Source organism: Rutilus rutilus, assembly GCF_951802725.1.
Source record: "Rutilus rutilus genome assembly, chromosome: 19".
Classification (NCBI taxonomy): domain Eukaryota; kingdom Metazoa; phylum Chordata; class Actinopteri; order Cypriniformes; family Leuciscidae; genus Rutilus; species Rutilus rutilus.
Genome location: NC_140232.1, coordinates 34536518 through 34563763, shown reverse-complemented (window position 1 = coordinate 34563763; position 27246 = coordinate 34536518). Strand labels below are relative to the sequence as shown.

Genomic DNA, 27246 nt, shown 5'->3' with positions numbered 1-27246 from the left:
GACCGAAGTGCTTTACATAAAAAGAAAAAAGATAAAACATATATTAACAAATCTGACAGCACATATACAGTACCACGCTGAATGTTGGTCTAAATGTTGGCTTTGTCTGAATGTATTATATTTGTTGCTGGTCAGTTTCACCCAAATTGATTTTTGAGTTGTCAGATATACGAGTTAACCTGTAATTGTTTCTTGATAATTTGTGACCTTTTCGCATTTCGGATCATGCAAATGCATGCAAAGTTTCGACACTCATGTGTTGTGGAATGTGGGTGTAAAATTTATGATTATGATATTTGTGGTTCAATTTGCCCCACATATTTCATGGTTAACCAGCTTGGCGTTTAGTAGTTTCAACTAGAAAAGGAAAGTTCGTGAAAATGTTCGATTTGTCTGAAACTATCATGTTGCGGGTCGTTTTGACCCGAATCGATTTTTGAGCTGTCAAATATTGATGATTAATCTATTATTTTGTCCTCTTGATATTTTGTGACTTTTTCTTACTTCGGATAATGAAGATTCATGCAAAGTTTCTACACTCTGACGTGTTGTGGAATGTGTGTATAGAATTTATTTTGCGAAATATGATGTTTGCGGGTCGATTTGGCCTACAACATTTTCATAATTAATGAACTTTGCAACATTGACACAGTTATTGAACTGAACTGAATCAACATTGAACTGAATTGATCACATTCTGGGTATGATTGTAATGGTGCAATAATCGGATTTTAGAATTTTTACCAACATATTTTACCAAAGAAATCTGTAAAAAAAAAAAAAAAAACTTTAACATTAATAGTTTTCTCACATTACAACAACAAAATACATAAGAACATATGCTTTTTAAAACTGTATTTAATGGAGAACATATGCTTTTTACATATGCTTTTTAACTCCATAAACATTCATAAATCAAAGTACATTTACTTTTTTGTCATATAGACAAGTGATATACATCATTCGAAACATCATAAAGTCTACTTTTATTGGCGTATGTTCACAATAACAACATCAATCTTCATCACATTCATCTGCTGAAAAATGATCAAAATGAAGTGAGTTTGTGCTTAAAAGAAGAACAAATATCTGCTAATCGAATCAGAAAAATAATCTCATTTTTACTTTATTTATTTATTAAAGATTATTTTTCTGACTCCACTGGCAAATATTTTCACTTAACTTAGATTTTTCAGAAAACAAGTAAACAATGTATTTACTTAAATAGCTAAATTACATAAGATATGCCATTTAAAACCATTTTTGCCGTGTATTTAAAAAAAAAAAGAAGAAGTTTTTGGGAAAACATTTGAAAATTCTTCACTTCTTTTTTTCTGAAAGTCAAACAGCAAAAGCAACACTAAGATCAATGGTTCGATTCCCAGATAAATGACCATGCTTGAATTGAGAAAAATGTACGCCATCAACACATTGCAAATCTCTTGGGATAAAAGCATCTGCCAAATGCATAAATGTGCATACAAACACCCAGAGGTGAAATGCACCCTTTTTCTTTCTTTTTTTTAAACGTGGCTTCATGCAGGCTTTTAAAATGACAGTTTTAAAGTTTGTTATGAGGGTTCGTGGATCAGAGAGATGTTTGCTTTGTTCAAGCACACAATCTGAGGTCATGCTAAACAGTAATAAGATGAAATACTCCGAGACCAGAAATACCTGTGGACCCAGGTGTGATTCGCATCGAGTTTGATGTGTTTAGGCCTGCATGTTGTTCAATTTCAAGCAGTTTCAACAGCCCTAATATAACTTTATTTCCCTCACTGTATGTCCGTGACAAGGCCGTTTGTACATTATAAGAAAATGCAATATTTTCTCTTTCAACGACAGCATAAAAAATCCAGGGAGGACAGAAATCAATATGAATCAATATTTTTTATTTTTTTTTAAAGAAAATGCAGTTTGAGTGTTTCGCTGAAGGACACCTGTCTACAAGGTGAGATGAAAATAAAGGCAAAGCTCATTAGTTTTCCCTCATAACGTTCCTGCAGGACCTTCACATCGTCGCCGTGTCCCGAGGCCTTCTCACATCGAGAGCCGTCATTATGTGCTTGACTAGCCGGTGCTGCTGAGAACGTGAAAATCATAGAGCATATCGTTCTTCTCACGAGTCCATCATCCTCCCTCTCGGTCCAGAGCGAACATCTGTGAAATGCGTTTGCCCTCTCTGACTGATTGCGCGTCTCACTCCACGGATCCGTCTGTCCCGCGCTCCAAGTCTTCACATCTTGCCAGCTTTTGTCTCTCTGGTGAACAGCGTAATTAATATACATCATGACAGTCATGTTGAGTCATGTTAATTAATATACATCATGACAGTCATGTTGAGCGTAATTCCAAACAGAAAGTCAAAGCTGGAGTTGAAGTGTGAAGCGTCCCGCTTTTAGTTGCCATATTTCACAATGACTTTTTTTTATCAGACGCTATTATTTTCTGTATTAAGAAAGGTGATTTCACAATGCCGGCAGTTAAAGATGTCAGCTTTCTCTGGCAGGAATATTTAAGCAAATGTTCAATTAAAACCTCCTTTCCAGTTCATCCATCAAGCTTTCATTTTGACTATAATGGAAACTGTCCAATTTCATTGTAATAGTGTTTTATATCAAGCTGACATCCACATTATTGTGCATTTAATAGTTATTTAATTCAACAGATTGATTGTGCTTACATTCACTGAATGTTTAATTGGTCACTTTTTTACTTGGCCTTTAAGGCCAAGTAAAAAAGTATCTTTCTCCACTGATGGCCATTCAAAAATTATGTTGCAAGCAACATAGAAATATATTTTTTTATGTTTATTTTATTTTATTTTATTTTATTTTATTTTATTTTATTTTATTTTATTTTATTTTATTTTATTTTATTTTATTTTATTTTATTTTATTTTATTTTATTTTATTTTATTTTATTTTATTTTATTTTATCTGGCTGCATAAAAGCCTCTTTCTCAATTGACAGCCATTCAAAAATATAATATAATATTACAATTATAAATAATATTGTTAATATGTTTGCCAGTGTTTGATTAATTTTTTTATTATTACATTTTTTTAATTCAATTATTTTTTAGGCTCAAGGCTCATCGAATTTTGAAATTAATTTGGTTGGTTTGGGACTAATAGCTAGTCACGTCGATAATGATGTCAAAACACATTTATTTGTATAGCGCTTTCAAAGCAGCTTCACAGTAATAAAACAGTAAAATATCAGTGTCATTATTCAGATCAATTCAGTTCAATGTTGATTCAGTTCAGTTCAATAACTGTGTCAGTGTTGCAAAGTTCATCAGTTATGAAGGGACTTGTTGATGGACACACCAAGAGAAATGAATAACACATTTCATGCAATAACAAAAAGTATAAAAACTAGTTTACTGAAATTAAGTTGGATTGTTTTCCAGTATTTCTGTTTGCTGTGTATTTGTATGTCTATTAGAGTGTCGATCAATCACAGCTCACTAGTTTAGCCAATCTTGAATGTCTGTGTTCACGGACTGTTGTTGAGTGAATAATCGCACGCGCTCTTCAGAAAACAGAAGATCGTTATGGTTCAGGTTCCGTGTCATTCCCGAAGCTTTCAGATGGTGCTTTTCCGTCTCTGGAGATGGTGACATTTCTCTGAATCAGTCGTAAAGGTGCTGCTGATAACGGCTCGGAAGAAATGTTATCGGCTCTCTGTGATTACGGCCATTTCTCTCAAATAGTGACTGACATTATCACATCAGACGTCACGACTCTAATCGCATCAGTTCAAAGAGGACTTTTAGTGGTTCTCCAACTGAATTATAGTCTTGTGAAGTGGGCATACGCAGCCAAAATGATTTTATTACTTTGAGTTTTGTTGTTGTTGTTTTCCAGCACAAATATCTAAACATTCTTAAATCAGGATCCATTTACTGGAGAAGAAACATGACTGAAGATATGATCAAAATGAAGTGAGTTTGTGCTTAAAACAAGAACACATATCTGCCAATGGAGTCAGAAAAATCAACTTAATTCAAAGGGAAAACAAGATTATATTTTCTGACTCCATTATCAGATATTTGTTCTTGTTTTAAGCAAAAACTCACTTTATTTTTCTTTAAACAAGACTTAAGATCTGAAGTAATTTTGCTTCTCCAGTAAATGTATCCTGATTTAGGAATGTTTCGATATTTGTAGTGGAAAACTAGACAGAAATACAAAAAAATTAAATAAATTGTAGTGTAGTGTCAAAAAAAAAAAAGACCATTTGACTGACTTGCAAAGAAATTAATCAGTCTTTTTTGATTGCATGTGGCATTTAGTGGGTATATGATTATAAACGATATATACGAACAATGTCGAACAATGAGTAGAACTAAACTGTGGGCTTAAATACAACGAACTCAACAAGAAACGGGTGCGCAAAACAATCAGTAACCATGACAACAAATAATGAATGAGAACTGAGGCAAACAGGAACAGGGAAAAACCAAACTAAAACACTATGAAACTAAACATAACCCTCACAGTTTCTTTGGAACTGTATACTAGCACTTTCTGAGTGAAAATGAAGTGCTAATGCAAATTGTTTTCAGTGTATGATTAAAAGCAGTTCCTCCAGAGGTTTGTGGATTTAATGTGGATGGGAATGAAAGCAGCCTGTGTGCGTTTGAGGTGCCAGTAATGTCAGCGTGTGTGTAATACAGTCGGCAAACAAAGATAACATCAAACGCTCCTATAATGTATTTCCACACGCAAAAACGAGCTCGCTGTGACAGAAGTGGGCCAGCGTTAATCAGAGTTGCTTTACAAATGCGCCTGTGATTTACACCAGTCAGAGATTTGTCGTGTGATCACATGACCAATTTGTCTGCCAGCATTAGAGTTTGTTGGAAATGCGGATGTACAGACAAATTGCTGCTTGCGAGATAAAAAAAGCCCCCGTCATGTGTGTTCTTTCAGCGGGGTCAGAGGTCGTCTGGAGCTCTTGTGTTCTTCTGCTGTTATCCACTCGAGCAGGTTAATCGAGACATGAGGTCGAATCAAACCCAGGATGTAATTCATCATGCTTTTGTCCTGTCAGCTCTCTTGGCGTTCAAACAGTAATGGAAGGATTTCTCATCTTGGACACTGCAAATATTACTTTCTGCCTCAGTGTTTCTGTCTTCTTTTCCAGCACAAACATCTAAACATTATTAAATCCAGATGCATTTTCTGGAGAAGCAAAATGACAAATGTAAAGGGTCGTTCACACCAAGAATGATAACTATAACAATAACTATATTAGCATCCACAATTTTTTTCAGTTTATTGTAAGCGCGCCACAGTTTTGTCGTCTGTCGCTTTAAATGCTCGAGCTCTTTAAAGCAGGATGGATTCTGATTGGCTGTCAGTGTTTTTAACATTCATAAGCTGGATTGTTTCTCTGTGTTGTTATCGTTATAGTTGTGCTGTGGACTCTGCTATTCTTTTACATTTAGAAATTATTTTCATTTACGCAAGTATCAAACGCGAAACACAAGTAACTTTGTGGGCAGGTCTCGACGCAAATCTAAATGTGTTGGTCTGAAGTAGCTTCATTATTCATAGGTGTGGTTTGGGCGTAACGTGAAATAAACCAATCAGAGCGTCATCTCACATTCCCTTTAAGAGCAGGAACGCTTGTTCCATGGCGGATTGCTATTATAACGGCGGATTTGCCAGGAGCGGTTCACAGCCGAGGAGACCGACGTTCTCGTCAGGGCCGTAAAACACAGAGAAGTGACATTGGGGATGGAGAAACACACCCAGATTAGCTTCGGTTAAACAGGCGTATAATAATTTGGGTAAATGTGTAAGCTAGATTTATGCCTATTTTTTCACATCTTCATGGACACAACAATGATTTCCCTCGTGTGGAATATTTTTCCTTGTAATAATGTATGGTTTTCTAAAAATGAGAACTGCTGCATCTGTGTAGATGAGAAGTCCATGCGCGTTGTTGTGCACACGCTACATTGATTATGGCCAAGCATGCGCCCTTAAAATAGCATATGAATAACATGCGCAGCGCGCCACTGACTTTAGACTAGGTTTCTCCTGGTCTGTGGCGGAATTGTTTTCTGAAACTGCAAAATAGCACCAGGGAACGTTTGCGCCGGAACACGCCTCCTCTTTTCGCTGAACCGCCCCCGGGAACGCAAGTTAATTCCCTAATTTACCGACGTGCGTCTGTGGAGGGAAAAGTCCGCTGTGCGTCGGGTGCAAAATAGGAATGATACATGCGTCGGTGTACAAAGTCAATTGCGCTGGATGCAAGATAGGGCCCTATATCTTTATTGTTATAGTCATCTTCCGTGGTGTGAACTGTGAACGAGGCTTGTTTTCTGAAAAAATGTATTAAAATTAAGCTCATTTATGCTTGAAACAAGAACAAATGTCTGCTAATGGGGTCAGAAAAATAATCTTGATTTCACTTTCAATTAAGTTTGTTTTTCTCCATCGGCAGATATTTGTTCTTCTTTAAAGCACTAATTCACTTGATATATTTTCCAGTCTTAATATCTCATGTCTCTTGATTTATGAATGTTTAGATATTTGTGCTGGAAAACGAGACATCACAAGCGCTGTTTCCCTTGAAAGAGACGGTCAAAATGGAAAATATAGAAAGTTCTTATAATGTTCACATCTGAAATCTATTGAGCTGAATACAGTATGAGCTGTGTGAGTGTGTCTCTCTCAGGTCAAAGGTCAGGGCACGGGTCAGCTGACCCCCCACTGCGAAACGCTTGAGACAGCATCTTTTTCTAATATTGTGAATTTAAGGATGGATTTTAATCTCTCAGGGTCTCCAAATCCAATATTACACGAGAGATTCAGTGGATGAGAGGAGAATGAATCACGTTTTGTGTCTGACGCGAGTGGAATTGGAAAATCTGGATGTGGTTTGGAGTCTTGGGAAAAGCGCGGGGGGTTTATGATCTCACGTACGCTTATTAAATCAGGGTTTAGCTTCCCTGTGACCGTCTATCGACTGCTGCAGTTTTGATAGATGCTGTAAGTGATGCGGTCGGTGCCCTTCAGGAGTGAATGTTAAATTCCTGACTTTAAAACATTAATCAGGATGCTGAATTGGAATTTAAATTTGAATGCAAATGGAAATGGAAATTGTTCGATTAAAATGGAACCAAACACGACAGAAACAAATTCAACTGAAACTGTTGTGTCAGTTTAAATTAATGAAAATTCAAACTGTTTAAAAGTGAATATATTATAATGAAAAATAGATTGTTATAAACACTATTTTTCTTAAAGAGCAAGGATGAATAGATTGACCAAAAGTGATTTTATAATGTTACAAAAGATTCTTTTTAAAATAAAAGCTGAAAATTTCTATTTATCAAAAGAATCCTGAAAAATAAAATGTATCACAGTTTCCACAAAAATATGAACACTGATAATAATCATAAATGTGTCTTGAGCATCAAATCATCATATTAGAGTGGTTTCTGAAGGATCATGTGACACTGAAGACTGGAGTAATGATGCTGAAAATTCAGCTTTGATCACAGGATATAAATTACACTTTACTGTATATTCACATAGAAAACAGATGATTTTACATTATAATAACTTTTCACTGGTTTTACTGCATTTTGATCAAATAAATTTCAACATCCACTTCAACATTTTGTGTGCTGCGGCCATTTCAATTTAGACTCACACATTCTTAAATTCTGTATTTTGCCTGACCCTGGTTGTCATGTTAACGATGATCAGTTTAATGACGTTTCATGACTTGAGTTTATTATATTTCTGTGCATGAGCTTTAGTGTCTCACTGTCTGTTCTCCTGCAGTGTGAAGGAGCACCATCACCATCATCATGCCTTTGATAAATGGAACATTTTTCTTCTCTTTGTTTTGTTCCGTCTGATCCTCTGGGTCGCAACACTTCCCGACTTCCCGCCGTTTTCCTCTTCCTGTGTGTGTGTGTGTGTGTGTGTGACTGTAACATTCGGTGGCAAACGGCCCGGACCTGCCAGACAGCATGTTACACTTACTGAGAGACACTGCCAAAGAGCGTCTGTGAGCAGATCATCACACACACACACACACACAGACACACAGACACACACACACACACACACACACACACACACTGGACGGGCTGTGAACTTCCGGGGACCATCATGTCCTTGGATGGCATCCGTGAGAATTGTCCTAATCTGTGTTGACTTCAGATTGGGATGTGTGTGTATCCAGACTGCAGATCTGCAGATGACCAGAAACTCGAGTGCTTTAGTAAATAACATGTTTAATTCAGTGTACCAGCAGTCTGAGGTCCTATTATAATCACTCTTTCTTGACCATTTTTCTCCGTTTATTGGCTATTCAAACACATCTGTGTATTCTGAATGAAAAAAACAATAATAACATATATATATATTGATAATATTTCATTATATTGGAGATGTTCTTGGAGGCTCCTAAAATTGTGCAATTCATGTGTTTTATTGTTGCAATGACGAGATTCTCTGATGTCTTGTTGAAATTAAAAGCACATTAATTCACAATGTGTTCTCACTAGATAACAGTGCAATTGGCAGAAATTAGATTGTGTGTGTGTGTGTGTGTGTGTGTGTGTGTGTGTGTGTGTGTGTGTGTGTGTGTGTGTGTGAGTGAGTGAGTGTGTGTGTGTGTGTGTGTGTGTGTGTGTGTGTGTGTGTGTTTGAGAGTCTAAATGACTAGATTTTTACGTTCTGATTAGTATCGCTGCAAAACTCACTGCTATAACTAGGGATTCTCTGTGATTGTCAGGGTTATGCTGTGCAGTTGCTAGGGTGTTATGTGTGGTTGCTAGGGTGTTGCTGTTTTATTCTGGTGGTTGCAAGGATGTTCTGTGCGGTTGTTCTTTGTGGTTGCTGTAGTTGTGGTTGCAAGGATGTTCTTTGTGGTTGCTGAGGTTTTCGTGTGGTTGCTAGGGTGTTTTGGTTGGTTCCCAGGATGTTGCTATGTGGTTAATAGAGTGTTCTGTATGGTTGCCAGTGTGTTGCTATGTGGTTCCTACAGTGTTTTTGTGGTTGCCAGGGTAAGCAACCCTGTTTGCTTGCTAACAGGTGGTTGGTAGGGTATTCTGTGTGGTTGACAGGGTGTTGCTATGCAGCTGCTAGGGTGTTCTATGTGGTTGCTATGGTATTCTGGCTAGTTGCCAGGGTGTTGCAGTTTATAGTGTGTGGCTATGCAGATGCTAGGGTATTCTGTGTGGTTGCCAGGATGTTCCTATGTGATGGCTAGGGTATTATTTGTGGTTGCCATGAGTGTTGCTATCCAGTTAGGGTGGTCTGGGTGGTTGCCAGGGTGTTGCTAGGGTGTTTTTTTGTGCTTGATTGTTAGGTGTAAAGTGTCCTGCACCCTCAAGTCTCAGTGATACACTGCAAAAAATGCTATTCTTACTTGGTATTTTTGTCTTGTTTCCAGTCAAAATATAAAAACATTCTTAAATCAAGATGCATTTTCTATATAAGAAAACTTACAAGATATTTAGTCTTGTTTCCTGGGGCGAAAACTTAAAAAATTAAGTGTGTTTTGCTTAAAACAAGAAAAAGTATCTGAAGAAGAAAAAATCTTATTTTCTGTTTGCATTAAGATTATTTTTCTCAGCCCATTGGCAGATAATTTTACTCGTTTTAAGCTAAATGCATTTAATTAAGATTTTTCCCCCCAGGGAACAAGACTAAATATCTTGTAATTTTTCTTATATAGAAAATGCATCTTGATTTAAGAATCTTTTGATATTTGTAAGACAAAACTACTACATTTTTTACAGTGTATTCTGGTCGCTAAATGTTTCAGGTCCTTCCTTTTAATGTACATCTGTCTTTATAATGGTCTTTTTAACAACACATTAAAACATAAATATATATTTGTATTTCCATTTAACTTTAGTCTATAAAAACAAACTACATAAAAATGTATGAGGTTGTGTTATAATTGACTAACTTAAGTATATATATATATATAAATGTGAAGTTGAAACCCTTAAATATATTTCTCTCTCACACACACACACACACACACACACACACTCAGACACTCACACACACACACACACACACACACACACACACACACACACACACACACACACACACACACAGAGACACAGAGACACACACACACACACACACACACACACAGAGACACACGCACACACTCAGACACACACACTCACTCACACAAACACACACTCAGACACACACACGCACACACGCAGAGAGACACACACACACACTCAGACACACACACACACACACACACACACACTCTTTCTCTTTCATTAGCATGTACATGATGAGACAGAAGCACTAAAGCAGGGCTGTGAGGAACGCTCTTCATCTCTGCTGATGCTCTTAGTCGAAGAGTCTTTATGGATGAGGACAAATTGAGAAAGATCCGCCGCCGGCTACGGTGGAGAACGAGAGCGCTGCATATTTAATAGCTCTGCGTTCGTATGTTGTCTTTGTCAAATGAAATAAATGCTGATTAGCATACTTGCCCAAAGGGCGGGCCGACTCTGACAGGAGCGTTCGCTTGCCAGATTTACAATCGGAAAATGTGTTTGATTATTAAGCCGCATGCAGGCGGAGATCCTGGAAATGTGTTCATTTCATTACAGCACACGAGTGTATCGCTGCACAGTACACTGGAAAACCTGTTTCTGTGTCTAACATTTCTGAAAGAAGTCTCTTCTGCTCACCAAGGCTGCATATTTATTTGATTATGATTTAAATCATCTGTTTTTTATGTGAATATACAGTAAAGTGTAATTTATATCCTGTGATCAAAGCTGAATTTTCAGCATCATTACTCCAGTCTTCAGTGTCACATGATCCTTCAGAAATCAGAATAATATGATGATTTAATGCTCAAGAAATATTGTTGTTACTGCTGTAAAAGTCCAGTTATTGCAATCCAGTTTTAGTGAGCACAGAGGAACACACTGACAGTCATTTATTTCTCTGTTTGTCTGTTAACGGGTTTATTTGGCTCTTCCCGTGTGAAACTCTGTCGTTTGGATTCATGACATGCTTCAGGTGTTCGTTTTATTCCATTAATAAACTCAAACGCCACAGAATACTGATCAGAATAGAATGTAATGCATTTCAGAAATGTGCATTACACACACACACGCACGCATGCACGCACACACACACAAACACAAACACACAGTTTTATCAGTGCATGACAGTTTGATAATCGATATGCTCAATTAAAGATTCTGAGTCAGTGTCCATAGGTGTAATATTTTGCAATTAAATCTTGAGAAATAACGTTCACATTTTAAGAGTTTGTCTTGTGGGTTAGGGTTGGGATTAGGGTTAGGGTTAGGTTAGGTTAAGTGAACATCAGTACTGAAGCAATTTTGATACAATTTACTTTCATTACAGCCTTTATATAAAAGATAAAATCAAGTCCTGCTCTTAATTTTCTGCTTCACTCAGAAATGCAGCACATTATGAAGGCCACACGAGCGCCACACCACATTTACACCAAAGATCACAGAATCAAATCCCATTTTGAGAGTAATTAAGCCTTAATTAGTCCAAACGTTGAACTTGCTCTGTGCTGTCCATCTTAATAAAGCTCACAGAATAACATCAAGAGTTTTCCCTGTCAAGGCTCAGCTCAGTTATGAGCTGGGAAAAATATGAGATGGGAGGAAAAATTATATTTCAGTGATTTTCAACTGTCTGATTTTCAACTTGCCTTTTCTCCTGAAATATTATTATGCAGAAATAAAAATAGTCATTAATGAGTCAAATATTGAGCGTTGCGTAGCTCAGATATTTTGGTCTTTGGAGAATTTAAGTTGTTTGAGTTCATATTGAGATCTTTAGCATCTTGGCTGATTTAAGCACAATTTGAGACATTGTTGAGATCTCAGATAATGTTTCTCAGGAGAAACATTTGGATACTACAGACAGAGCCCTAAAGGTTCATGATGATGGTATATTAAAAAATGAGATTGGAGGAAAAATTATAATTCATTTTATTAACATAATAATGTTTTTGCACAAAATGTTTGCGTTCCAAAAATCGAGAAAAAAAATTGTGATGGAAATAATATGAGGTGGGAAAAAAACTATATTTCAGTGTTTTTGTGAGTGAACGCAAACGTTTTACAAGCGAACGTGGAAGTTTTGTGAGCGAACGCAAACGTTTTACAAGCGAACGTGGAAGTTTTGTGAGCGAACGCAAACGTTTTACAAGCGAACGTGGAAGTTTTGTGAGCGAACGCAAACGTTTTACAAGCGAACGTGGAAGTTTTGTGAGTGAACACAAACGTTTTACAAGTGAACGCAGAGGTTTTGTGAGTGAACGCAAATGTTTTACAAGCGAACGCAGAAGTTCTGTGGGCGAACGTTAGGGCTGGGCGATATATCGCATGACATTATGCACATCTCGTCAGTAAAGCCGGTTCCTTGATTAGTAGCAAATCGGCATCACCTGCTTTCAGATGGAGCGGCATTTACTACACAGAGCCGTAGTTAACTGACAAGCTGAGCCATATCGCATTAATTATCACGGACACATCGCCTGCGATAATTAATATATCGCCCAGCCCTAGCGAACGCAAATGTTTTACAAGCGAACGCAGAAGTTTTGTGAGCAAACGCAAACGTTTTGCAAAAGAATGCAAAGTTTCTCTGGGAAATGCAACAGAATGCAACTCGGGGGAATGCAATCTCTCGTACGTTGCGTACGAGAGAACGCCAAAAAATTGTGAACAAATGCAACGTTTCTTCGGGGAACACAATACTTTTCTGAGTGAAAACAAAAGTTTTGCGAGCAAGTGCAAAGATTTGAAAGCGAAGATTCTCAAAAAAAAAGCCAACGCAAACGTTTTTTGTGTGATCTCAAAAGGTTTGCAAACAAGTGCAACGTTTCTCAGGGGAATGCAAAAGTTTAGAAAGCAAACGGCAAAAAGCATTGAAATACAACGTTTCCTCCCATCCCATATTTTTCTCCATCCCCGTGTCCCTTTATCGGCTCCGTAAGATCCTTCAGTCTGATCTCCGTTTAACTGTGTGTTGAGAAAGTGAGGAGGATCTTATTTGTGATTTTTCCTTTCTCTACTTGACCTTTAAGTACAGCATTCAAGAAACACATGTTTGGCTAAAAATAAAGTCGAGATGAAGTCACTCTATAATTTCAGCTGTGATTTTCCTCTTTTGAAAACAGTCTGGTGTATTTGTGCTCAAACCTCTCGAGTCCCGAACCGGCTGATAAACCATCAGACTGACTACGAGTGACAGAAAACCACAAATGACAGCGTGACGTTGCTTTCTTCACCCCGCAGGCGCCGTGTGTGTGTGTGTGTACACACCCTTTAGATTCCTCAGGAACGGGCCAATTTCCTATTTCAGACCACAAAATACACCCGCAAGCCTCAGCTCAGAGTGTGTGTGTGTGTGTGTGTAGCGCCAGACTAAGAAGATATCTTCCTCTTGTCAGGTGTTTGTGTGTGTGAGTGTGTGTACTCACCTCTGCTTATCTGTTCTTTGTGTTTTACAGCATCCATGATCACAGAAACCGGGAGAAGGTCGTGTCTCAAGCTGAAAGTGTTTGTGAGACCACCAAGTAAGTGTCATTGATTCTACAACACACACACAGACACACACACGTTTGATTCTGTCAGAGCTTCTTTCAATGCCTCACTCTTTAATGGCGGGTGACTGCTTCTGTGTGATGATGTCACGGGCTTTCCTTTGATTGGCAGGTGGGTTGGGCTGCTGATTTATCACTAACATGACTGGCTTACGGTATCTTTTTCATTTCTTCTGTTTTTGTAGATGGCTGCGAGAAAACCATAGGCGTTCATGACCGCGTTTTTGTCGATGACAAAGTAGACAATGCATTAGAACCAAGAGGTCAGTATGGCTTGAAATCACCTTGGCTTTGTTCAGTCTGTGTCTGTCCTTTAATTCCTCTAATCACTCTGTGCATGTGTGTGTGTGTGTTGTTGCTTTAATGTACCTTTACGTTCAGGATTTGAGTTGCGCCTGAGGCTTCTCTGACACTTCAAACCACAAAGACTGCTTTATTTATTTATGCATGAGGTACACATCGTATTAATAATGCATTCTCTTGTAATAGCCGTCTGTCAACATCTCCACCATGTGAACGTGCAATTAAGTGACCAGAAATTATCCATGTGACCTTTCAGTGAGACAAAAGCTTCAGTCAGTCAGTGTCTATCATGCCTTCCAGCTGAAATGCATGAATTATATTTACACTATGCATCAGTATATGCATGCATGTCGGCTGTGGTGAGAATCAAGATGCAAAACTCAGATATCCACAATGTTTTTGTGCCAAATTAGTGTTTGGCTCTCTAAGGAGTCACATGGAACGACGCCAAGCTTGCTTTGGCTTCTGCTTGATAAAACCCATTACATCCGAACACATGGCACTTACTAGCATATGCACGACTATCGCCTCGTAATATTTATTGCCATTACTGTCACGGTAGCCATGACTTTCATGGTGACATGATCAAACATTGGAGCTGCATTTAAATTCAAGATGTGATGAAATAGACGAAGAGAAAAAGAACATAGTGTTGACTATCGGCATGAAGTCTTAACAGCCGAAACGACTGTCTGACCAACCAGCTTGCTTTGCTTTACAAGCTGTTTAATTGTGAATACTTCCACAACTGTACCAAAATCCAGTCATAAAAATGAAAATTTTGCCAAATTTGGATTAAAAAAAAATCTAAATAAGGGCTGTAAACTTAATCAAATCACAATATGGACTAGTTAGGGTTAGGTTAGGGTTAGTATCTTGATCTGTGATTGGTATCTTTAATATTAAAGTGTAAAACGACTATAGGTCTAGTAGTCTACTCTATAATTAATATGTCTAGTATAAATGTTAAGTGAATGATAAGCACAGTTTACTGAAGCACTTTCACCATTTCATTTGAGAAAACTATCTTCAGATACACACAAAAACTCAAAGGTATGGAAGCTTGTTTCCGCCACAGAAAAAAACATTTAAAAAGACAATTGCGACTTTTTATCTCACAATTGCAAGTTTACATCTCGCAATTCTGACTTTATTTCTTACAATTGTGGGCGGCGAAATGGCGAGATATAAACTCGCTATTGCGAGAAAAAAAGTCTGTATTGCGAGTTTATTTCTCGCAATTGCGAGTCTATATCTCGCCATTCTGACTTTATAACACGCAATTGCAAACTTATATCACGCAATTCTGAGATATAAAATCTGAGTTGCGAGATGTAAACTTGCAGTTGTGAGAAAAAAAGTCAGAATTGTGAGATAAAACGTACCCTAGATAAACTGAGATAAATGACCCTTTTTATTTTTTAATCTGTGGCAGAAACAAGCTTCAATCTTCACGACAATGCATCAAAATAAAAGTTCGGTTTAACTTGGTTATGTCCACGTTTTCACTTTTAACCTCGGTTGTGCTGCACTTTGTTCGCCAAAAATGAAAGGAATTGTTTAAATTTAATTTGATTACATTTTAAAAGGTTGATGAAATTGTTTAATCAATTACTCAAAGATTGATTAAAGATATGCATTTATTTGTCTACCACCTTTTTATTTAAGTTTTTTATTAAATCATAAACACAGAATTATTAAAACACAACACAGAGTTTCTTAAAAAATTAAATAGTCCATAGCTCACTATTATCGTTAAAATTGTTGAAGTTTTATCAATTAAATTGATTAGACGTCCTTTTTGATTATTAACTATTAAAATGGAATATGGAAAAATTAAACAGAATTTGGGGGCAAATAAAACATACAGAAAATGCTTGACAGTTTTAATGTAAATGTCTGTAGACTTTGAACAAAGTGCATATTCAATCACTCACCAATCAGGCGATCAGTGGGCGAAAAACTTTTTAAATGCATGCTTATATCAATCAACACTGCTGATAATGTCAGTGTAGATTAACACAGTATTGTTTTATCGTGCAGTTTCACCTTGCAAACACACACTCACACACACACACAGTGTCATGCTGGAGGCATTGATTTATTAGTCCAGATTCCCACTGAGGCTGAAGGTGTCTGTCTGCCCGCCTGAATGAGCCAGCAAACTACTCTGTCCTCTCAAGCATATTTATCTGTCTCTTTTAGCGTCACACCTGTCTGTTCCCACACTGACGTCCTCAGACTCCACTGAGACCATGTGCTTTCCAAAGCCATATCACGCTCACTGGTGATAACCGCAGTCTGTGTGTCTACACCAATAAACGTGGAGAAATGCACTGAGCTCTGCCTCCATTATTATTGAGGCTTCCAACAAGGATATTCTGGGTTATTTGCTGCTTACAGTTCAGACTGCATGGCACCATCATTGAGATATTATTATAGTTTTTGTCAATATTTAGACATTTATTTTTAAATTGTATGTTTTTTTAATTTAATTTAGTATTTTTGTTGTCCCTTTTTGTCTTTTTTTTTTCTTTTTTTCTTTTTTCTGTTTGTCAATTATCTTGAATTCAATAAGTTTAGTTTATTTTCCCCCAGAAGGCCGCCTATGTTGTAAGAGGTTGCTATTTGGTTGAATATAGGATCTCACAACAGGGGACCAAAATTCACTGTCAAGACAATATCTAACGCAGACATTAATTTTAATGTAGAATACTAACAGCTGCCGTTGATTGGTATTAATTAACCAAAATTCAATGTCTTCCAAACGCCAACATCATTCTGATGTCAAACACCAACATTTAGTCATGAGTATAAGGTAAACAAAACTCATAATGCTAATGTCCACACAATGTTCAATTTATAACACCATTACACTTTGAAATTATGTCGGTTTTAAGTTGTGCCGTTAAGTAACCAAAATTCAACAACTATCCAATGATGGAGGCTTGACATAAAACAAAAGAGAATAATATAAATATAAAAATAGATATAGATATAGAAATGTTATATTAAAATATGCAAAGTATGCATGATCTAATTAAATATGCACTAATTTGCATAGATTTCCAGTACGTAAATCTGAACATTGGTTAAAGTCGGGTTCAGAATTCTTGTTTGATTTTGTTGACCTATTAGAGTTAAAGTTTTATTGATTGATTTTTTATTTATCTTTTGATCACCATGTTTTATAGGAATGAAAAAATCAGGTGAATGACATATGCACAAACACCTCTGTCAAAACCTTCAGAATATAGATAGGAATAAAACTGTAAGTTTTGGTGCATGCAAGTGCTGCTAAAATGGAGATAAAAACTCATTTTGAGTAAATGGCTTTTAAAGATATGCGCTGTATTTGAAACCTACAGACACAAAGAGATAAAGTGCAATAAAATGAACACTTAATCATGTATTGTGCATGGTTTCTTTCCACCAGTCTGACACATGTTATGAAAATCTGAATTTTGTCAAATTGACCAGTGCATGAAAAAGCAATATTTTTGCCTTAACTATAAAAACCCTGACATGCAGTATCTGAGTTGATCAAATGTTCTCCATCTCCTCATTTCTAGACGACACCAGTCACGAGGCCGAACCGTCCCGGAGCGACGTGTCGACTTCAGGCCTGCGCCACCAAACATCACGCCCCCTACTGGCCCTCCTGGTGCTGTGCATCTCTGTGTTCCTCACCTTATAGCCCCTCACCTGACCCCGAATCAGCCCTCCAGAAACACAACACAGCGGGACCGAGGGCTTTGAGATCCACCAGGAACACTTCAGCTCTGCTTTTCTTTTGTTTTCCAAATATTTAAGTGGTCTTTCGCTGTCTTTTATTAGGAAAAGTCGATTAGCCGCGCAAAGAAGAAATGCAGATCACCCGTTTAACCAACCGACCAATCAACTTTGACGGCCGCTCACGGGGGATTGGCTGGCTGGGAGGAAGGGGGCGGAGTCTGAGCGTTTTATCCGTGTCCATTGGGAGCGAGTCGCTCCTTTTGTCGGTAATTAGAGCAAGTGTTAAGAAACGCCGAACACCCTGTGAGAATTGTTGGAGTTGAAGGTTCATAGGTGGGTGTCACATAAAACAGACATAAACATCAAACCTTAACCGAGTTCACCGGCTCTGCTGTTAGCGATAAATATACAAAGACTTCTTGCCTTTCGTCCTTCGTCTGCCTTCTCTTAACAAATTGCAGAATTCATTGGAAGAAGCGGTCTGTTACGCATCTCGCCGCATGGATCTTTCCCAGTAGAAGGAAGATGCTAGATGAGTTTGTTAGTCTAAATAATCTGATTTGTGTGAATTTGGAATTGATTCTATACAGCAATTTGAGGGACTTGTCTTAGTAGACCACACCACTAAAAACAATGATTTTGTATTTTGTAAGATAAACTTAACTGCAACATAAATATCTATATTTTTCCTATGACCTTTTATCAATTGATATGAGATATCAACATTGACGGATCATGGAAATTCTTTTCTTGTCATAACTGTGTGTCCGACTCTATTAGGAACCAAATGTGGAAGGGGGGGCTCCACACCACGTTTTCCCCTTTCATATGGGCGGGAAAAGTACACGTTTATTTGAATAGGCCTTATACTGTACACAATACTAATATCTCCTGGAAGTGCTTCAAATTCAGCATTTCGATGGGGGGAAATTACGTTTTTTTGTTTGTTTTTTCATTAATGCATTTGTTTGTTCTGTAGCTGTTAATCGGTGCAAATCTGACTCGTTTAATATGCTGATGCGACATACGCAAGACATTATAACGTGGGCATTCTCCTCCGACAGCCTTACATACGATGGAGGAACCGATGGGCGAATCTCACCAAAACTGTCTAGCGACTCATATTTCATCCCAGAATCCTAAGAATGTACATTTTGCCTGAACAAAATGAAAACGATTTTAACCATTAAGATTTTTTTGCATTGTGACTATAATTACATTTCAATTAAATATAATAAAAATATTCATATTAACCCCTTTTCCCACACCCCTGTTTTGACATACCCCAAAAATAAAAAGGTTGCTGTTCATAAGTCCTTCTGAACTGACACATAACCAACATATATTTAGAAAGCCAACACTTGAGAGTTTACAGTTCAAGATTCAGACCGTTATTAATATGGAGGTATAATATAAGCTCAAAAATATTAACAATATATATTTAAAAAAAAAAAAAAAAAATGATGTGGCTGTAGTGTAGCAACTTAGAAACACAATGAAGCTGAAGCCACAAGTGTGGTCATGCTTCATTTCAAATCTGAGAATGTTATCTCTAAAACTATGATTTTTATGAAACATTTTATCATGTGAGCTTTTAGAGAAGGCTGATAAAAGTGTATTGCCCTTTAAACACCCAATTGCCCTCTATTGTCATTGGCTGGTGTGTCTAACTGCCCTATTCATGTGACTATTATTTTCACTTGACAAACCTTTCATACCTCTGACCTAATCTTCATTATTTCTGTATAAAATTCCCTTAAAATCCACACTTTTAAAACCTTCATCTGCTCTGCCCGACATTGTTTTTGCAATTTCGTCTGCCGCAAAAATCACACACTTCAGCTTAAATGGTGAAGTATTTAGATCGATTCATCACGATAGATGATTAAGAATCATTAAATAATCTTCACAGATACAACTGTTGATTTTAATGTGTAAGTAAATGTCGAAACTAACATGAACTAAGATAATTTCTTTTTTATTGTTAGTTCATGTTAACTAACTAATGTCACCAAAGTGAAACCTTATTGTAAAGCGTTTCATTAGCGGACGCTTTTATCCAAAGCGACTTAAAAATCAATTCACATTAATTGCTAATTGTTAGTTCAATGTAGTTAAATGGAGAATTCCGATTCAAATTTTTATTGGAGAATCAAGGATGTTACATTTTACAGGAAGTGAAACAGTTACAGTTACAGTATCTTAAACAACTAAAACCTTATACAAACCCCCCAAAAAAGAAAAGAAACCACTGCTTAGTAATTTTAACGGTCAGGCTTCAGTTTCTTCATGAAAAATGTAATTTTGTGACCTGGTATAAAATGTGATCCGGACATGTTTTTTTTTTTTTTTTTTTTTTGTGAGATTCACCCATATATAGACTTTAAACTTGTTTGCCTGGTCACTCCCGTCGTCACGTTTCAGTTTATGACCCTCAATGAGCCGTTCAGAGCTCGCGTTGCGAGACTGAGGATTTCTCCGGGGAGGGAGGGTTCAGTCAGAGAATACGCAATCCTAACAATAAACAATACTGCGGACTTTTCAAACAGTCGCAAATTGGATAATGTGTTCTGCCTTTTTGATTCTCAATAGGCCTGTTTGGCTCTGCTAGTCCTGCCACGCTCGCGGAGATGAACTGCGTTTCGTGTTTGTTTTTGTTTGAACGGTAACAATGCGATTTCAGCAGCTCGGCTTCGCGACATCAGGACTAGAGGAAACACACCATATGTGCTCCGTTTCATGGTTTACACTAGAAACTATGAAAGAAACTTTTGAAAATCAGCTTCAGTAGTATTTGTATCATTTGTACTCCAATTATTACCATTAATACCATGCTTTGTACACACTTTGAACTGGGAAACAAGAATCAGCGTATTACATGGATACCGTGTATCCTGAAGTAGTCGAAAACATAACATTATAGTGTTAGAATACTACTTGTTTTTTGTACCTTTCTGGAGGACAAGAAAAAAAAAAAAAAAAACTAGACACTTCATAAAACATTGATTGTTATGATTAATTATTAATTATTATTATTATTCAGCATCATTGTTATATGTTATTATGGATACCGCATTAAATGTTATGATCAAAATGTGTTGTACATAATGTTTGATATTAAGGTATTAATTTGATTCACATGTCTTTTCGTAAAAAAAAAAAAAAAAAAACTGAGCAAAGTAAAATGTTGGAAGTGAATGCATTCGACAAACGCAACGTTTTCTGCAGCCAATGAGTGGACACTTTTGAACTGCGTTCTGAGGCCCTGAGCCAATAGGAACGCTTCATCTACCTTTCTGTTCTTTTTTTAAAATCTCCTGGCAAAGTTTTTCATTTTCCGCACGGATCCGATCAGAAGAGGACGATGGTTTTCGAGTCGCCGTTCGGGCGCAGCGTTTGTTTACGGACTGTGTTTTTTAACGGAAGGAACTTGCTGGTTTCATAACGTGGCATGTGCATGGACTTGATAAAGAAAAAAAAAAACGTTAAATAAAGTGTTCTTTTGGCTGTTTTCACCTCTTCTTTTCTCGACATGTTTTGTGAAATGTTAGTCTTTCTTCTCACCCCGTAAGTGTGTGTCGTAGTTCCACTGAAATGAGAACGTTACACAGGAGAGTTGTGTAGTTTTGCACAAAGCGCTTCGGCTAACAGCGTCTAGCACTACTTCATAATGTTTCGCTGAAGGTTCTTGTTCTTTTGTTTCTTTCAATGATTGTTATCAATGATTTTGAGAATAAAGCATCTGCCGTCAGTCCGCGTGAAGGCCCGTTCACACCGAAAACCAGATCTATAACGATAGCGATAACTATATTAGCGTCCACACGTTGTTTGTTCTATGCGTGCTGCAATTGCTTCATCTGTCCCTTTAAACACTCGAGCTCTTAAAGCAGGATGGATTCTGATTCCAACGATATTGTTTGTCTTTATCGTTATAGTTGTGGTGTGGACATTCAGAACGTTTTTTTAGAAGTATATATGGTTATCGTTATAGTTCTCGTGTGTGAACGAGTCTTGACTCTCTGTCAGGGTTGAGGAACATTCACACCTTCAGTTCTTGTGTGTGAATTTGAACTGAACTGAACAGGAAGTAGAATTAAAATATTAATTAGATTGACAGGAAAAGGAATTAGCCGAATTCCAAAAAAAAAAAAAAAAAATCAAATTTTTACAAATATAAATTTAAACATTATTGTAATGTTTCTAGATGCTGTGTATGGATAATTCATACTGAAAAAATGAAATGCATTATTTAAAACGAAATTTGATGGAATGAAATCCAAAGAAATGAATGTAAATTCTGCGGTTCGGTTCCTCTTCCGGTCTGAAATCTGCTGGACTCTGACAGATTGATCGGTGATGGTGTTTTACACTTGCCTTAGTCAACCAACACCCTTACTGACGTCTCTGTTCTCTTCACTGAAGTGTGCTGGAGAAATCAAGTGTGTGTGTGTGTGTGTGTGTGTTGATTCAGTTCACATTCACTCCTGTACTTCTGATGACACTGGTTCTGCTGTTTTCATTTTCTCTTCTGTACTTGCTTTTTTCCCACTGTACAAACAGGAACAAACTTTTGAAAAAAAGAAAAGAAAAAAAATTAAGTTCTGTATTTGTATATACACGTGTCTGAACAACTATAAATAATAATTAAAGAAAAAAAATGCATTGCTTGGCTGGTTTATTGTGCTTGGTTTAGTCGGGGCTAGTTTCTTATTACTATCTAAAACCTTACAAAAACCTCAAAAGCTTACAATGACTTGCAATAAAAGATCATTTGGTTCTTACTCCATATGTAATTTCATAGTTCAAGTTCACAATGATTTCTATTTAACTAGTATAAATGTGAACATAATGGCGTACTGATAAAGACTGGAAAAGAAATGCTTTTGTTTGACTCATGCACTCAGACAAGCATAAAGGAAAAAACTGCACTGTATTCGTACATTAAATTCGATTAAAAGTAACATTAGGTAGCACTGATTTTATCGAGGCCCATTAAAATGTAATGGTTAAAAATGACATGCAAACATCAAGAAAAACATCTAAAAATAATTTCATGCTTTATTAAAGTTATATAATGCATTACACACAAAAGGGATTCAATATATCACTGTATGCAATGGGAGTTTATTCACAATTTACATAAAAGTGATTAAAAACAATGCACAGTAATACATAAGAGTACAAATAAATGCATTTGTAATGCGGAAATAAATTGATACAGTGCAATTATTAGGATGATGCAATGCAAGTTAATAATGGGCACTTACTCTCTGAGACTTCACATGCCAAAATATATATATTTTATTGCATTTTTGCATGTTAAGAAGAGATTGTTTCCCTACATGTGTTTTTAGATCAAATGAAGTAAATACTACAGAAATATATTTTTTATTTCTAAATATATATAAATATGTTTTATATTTAAAAAAAAGAAAAAAAGTAAATTAGTGCTCAATCCAAGCTTGTAGAAACTAAAGCTTGAACTTATAAGTATATTTTACTTGGAATTGTTTGTTATGTTTACAACGATTGTTTGAGTAAGTATCAAAGTTATAAAATTAAGTAACTCTTACTCAACTTTCTGATACTGCTGTTCCCAGCATGCACTGGGGCATGAAGATTTAATACGGTTGCATTTTTCTAGTTGTGTTTACCCTTGTTTTATTGTTGCATTTGTTGTTAGGTTTAGTAACGCAGTTTTGTGACATGGAGTTAATTTTCTCCTCAAAATGACTCATTCTCATAAACTATTGATTGTAACCGTTATTGTGTATTGAGATCTCTGTGTTCGGTTGTGTATTTATGTCTTACAAAGTGTAACATGAAATCTTCTGTGTTGTTTACTTGGATGTTTTATAAGTTTAGCATGCAGTACACTCTAAAAGCACGGCTTAATTCACAATCAGTGCTAAATTTACAAACAAAGAGTGAGTGAAATGCAAGGTAAAGTAGAAATTCCTCAAACTCTAACTGGCCAAATTAAATGTACTGATATTACAGTTTACAATAAGGTTCATTAGTTAATGTATTAACTAACATGAACTAACAATGAGCGATACATTTGTTACAGTATTTTATTCATCTTTGTTGATGTTAGTGAATAGAAATACAGCTGTTCATTGTTTGTTCATGTTAGTGCATTAACTAACAAATACACCTTTTGATTTTAATAATGTATTAGTAAATGCTGAAATTAACATTAATTAAGATGAATAAATGCCTGTAGAAATATTGTTCATTCACTTACACTTTAATTTAAAGCGTCTTTGTTACACTGTAATTATGTATTTAAGTGTTGAGTAATATTAAGTAACTACATACTAGGGTTTGGTTTGTTTTAGGGTTCGTTACATGTAATAATACATAATTTATATAGTCATTACTGTAATACATGTAACATATAACAATGACACTGTAAAATAGTGTTACCGTTCATCATGTTAACTAATGAAACCTTATTGTAAAGTGTTACCAATTTACTTATTCTCTTTGATAATTTTACACAACTTAAGTAGATTTTACTTAATTCCATACATGTGAGTGCAAAAACTTGCAAAAGAAAAACTTGAGTAAATTTTACTTATTGTAAAGGGAAACACTTTACAACGTTAACATTAATTAATGCATCAGTTAACATGAAAAATTACAGCATTTATCCAGGATATGAACACACATGTAATTGGGACCATTTTAAACACTAAACTGACACAAATACATTTAAATAGGTCATGAAACATACAATAACTTTGAACGGTCCTCCTACTCCAAACTTGTAAACACTGGGTCGGTACTTCCGCCTACGTAACGTCACGCGTGACCTTTCCAACGAGATGACGTAATGCGTGGCGCATCTCAGAGATAGTACAAGACGGGCATTTGCGGTTAAAAAGTATTTTTTTTTAAACTCATTTTGTCATCTTAAACTAAAGTCATCTTATCGTCAGATAAGACCCTTATTCTCGGCTGGCATCGTGTCGAGACTTTGAAGCTGCACTGAAACTGACATTTGAACCTTCAACCGTTGTCACTGAAGTCCATTAGCCTATATGGAGAAAAATCCCAGAATTAATTTCTTTTCGACTGAAGAAAGAAAGACATGGACATCTTGGATGACATGGGGGTGAGTAAATGATCAGGATTTGTTTATTTGAAAGTCAACTCCTCCTTTAACTAACGTTTACAAATGAAATCTTATAGTGAAGTCTTACGGTCATCAAATATCAACACACTCCTGCAGGGCCGATTGTGAAGGTTAACACTGATGGACGACTGGTAAAGATGAATCTGTTTATTATCTGTTCAGTGTGTGTGTGTGTGTGTGTGTGTGTGTGTGTGTGTGTGTGTGGCTCTGATGACATCATCAGTTAGCGAGGCCAGCGTTTACGTTCACGTCTCACGGGCTCTTTGACCGCGGGTCATAAATTTGATTCTAATGATTTTGTCATTCCGTTCAAACAATAACTCTCCAGCACACGCTTTTATTTGACCGTTGATTTATGCCTTTAATACTTTGATGGCAAAAATAGTTTAACTCCACTCCGTAATGATGCGGGGAATGAAATACTGGCTCAATTCATTTTTCAGATTTAATTAGTTTATTTTATAGCGCTATCCATCAGCATTGTGTAAATATATATGAGGAATATGTGGCAGTGCAGAACGCATTGAGAGGAATATGTTTTACAGTTGATTTCCTGTGAAATAAATGTTTGAATTATTCATGAGCCTTTCATAACTTTAATCATATTCTTAGGCCAGTTCTTAAAGACGGCTCACCCATCGTTCAACCTTCATTTAAAAAAAATTGCATAATTAGATAATCTTCTAAATGACCTCTCATCTAAAATAACAATTTACCTTAATTTATGTTATTCAAGGATTAATTATTTAATGCAATCACGTCAACAGAACTAATTCTGTTTCGAAATCGCAGCAGGTTACAATCATACAAATCCACAGCTAGAGAAAACAAACACTTGCGTTATTATAATTTAGACACATTTTAATATTGTTGCAACTTCTGAAACCATTCGATAAGATGGTTTGGTAATACTTTACGAAATGATCCCATACATAACATTAATGCATTAACATCAACTATTGTAAGTTCATCTTAGCTCAGCTCCATTGACTAATATTAACACATACTATTTTTATTTTAATAATGTATTAGTAAATGTTGAAATCAATATGAACTAAGATTAATAAACATGTTAGTTCACGTTAAAGGGGTCCTATTTTGCTCTATTTCCATGTTTTTCTATAGTAGGCACTGTTTCTGAACTCCTGAAACGCCTCCATTGTAGTCTTGAGTTTCTTCCGGAACGAACACGTCACAATATTCCTCATTATAATAAATCATATGCATAATAAAGGGACGGGGCCTGGTTGAGTTAGTTTGTAATGTGTTAAACTGGTGGTTATGGTAAGGGGCGGGACATTTCCCAAACACACTCGAAGTGCTCGACCAATCACAACACACTTCTCCAGCCGACCAATCAGAGCACAGTGTGCTTTTCAGAAGGAGGGGCTTCATGGAGACAGGAAGTAAACAGAGCGTTACTGACAGACTGGGAAGAGAGGAGCCGCAACAATGGAGAATATGAGGAAATAACGCATGAAACCTGTTCTAGTAGAGCCTGAAAACAACATCAAGACTTTGTAAAAGATTATAATAGGTTGTCTTTAACTAATGTAGTTACTAATGTTACCAAGTGGAACCTTGTAAAGTGTTACCGATGGTTTAAAGGGATACTTCACCGCTGGAAAGATGAATGTGTATTTAAATTGGGTCATTTATGTAGTAGAAATGTGAAATTATTTTAGAAGTTGGTGCCTTCTAGACTGAGAAAAGCCTGAAAATGTATTTTTGGCTCATGTGGATGAAAGACAACAACTCCCAGAATGCACTTGCTTCGCTGGCCTACGAGGACACACCCAAGCCACGCCTACCGGTTACAGAGGGCAGTATTGGGAGAAATAATACAACTAGGCTACTAGTCGACTCGAAACTGAAAAGACAGCGTTTTATCGTGAGCTCCCCCTATGGGCGGGTTGAAGACATGCGGGACTAGCGCCTCCTACTGGCTGGAGTCTCTCGCCTCTGGACAGAAAAGCCTCTGATGAGCTAAATGACGATTTTTGCGTCATCTGAGGTTTTTTTCCAGACACACAATACAGAAATCTCTCGTCTCAGGGGGACATGAGGGAGGGAAGCACGTCAATCGTGAATACTACTGGGTTTCTACTGATGCAAAGCTGAATGCTAATCTGTGAAGTCTCCCTTTAACAGACTTCATATAGTGAATGCAGACACAATAACAACACTGAACAGGACCAATCTGACACTTCTAGGACTAAACAGCTCAACAACGGTAATGTTAATATTACAGTGAAACATAAACCAATATGTAGACAAATGCAATAATGTTGAGATTAGATCATTCAGGAAATACCAAAAAGCCACTGAAGCACCAATGAGAGCGGTTCGTCAGACGGACACACGGACAGCTGATCTATGAGCACGTCGTGTGTGCCAGATGAAACTCGCAGCAGATGTGAGTTATGACGGGGATTTTATGT

The 27246-nt window shown here is 36.7% G+C and overlaps 1 protein-coding gene across 1 annotated transcript in view; it reads left to right on the top strand.

Moving 5' to 3' along the window:
- efna5b (ephrin-A5b) overlaps window positions 1-18290 on the top strand; it is a 113355-nt gene extending 95065 nt beyond the window's left edge. The window contains exons 3-5 of the mRNA XM_084388650.1: window positions 13534-13599; window positions 13812-13889; window positions 17502-18290. Coding sequence (XP_084244776.1) covers window positions 13534-13599; window positions 13812-13889; window positions 17502-17626 — 269 coding nt within the window. The 3' untranslated portion in view covers window positions 17627-18290. The remainder of the gene's footprint in view (window positions 1-13533; window positions 13600-13811; window positions 13890-17501) is intronic.
- The last annotated feature ends 8956 nt before the right edge of the window (window positions 18291-27246 follow it).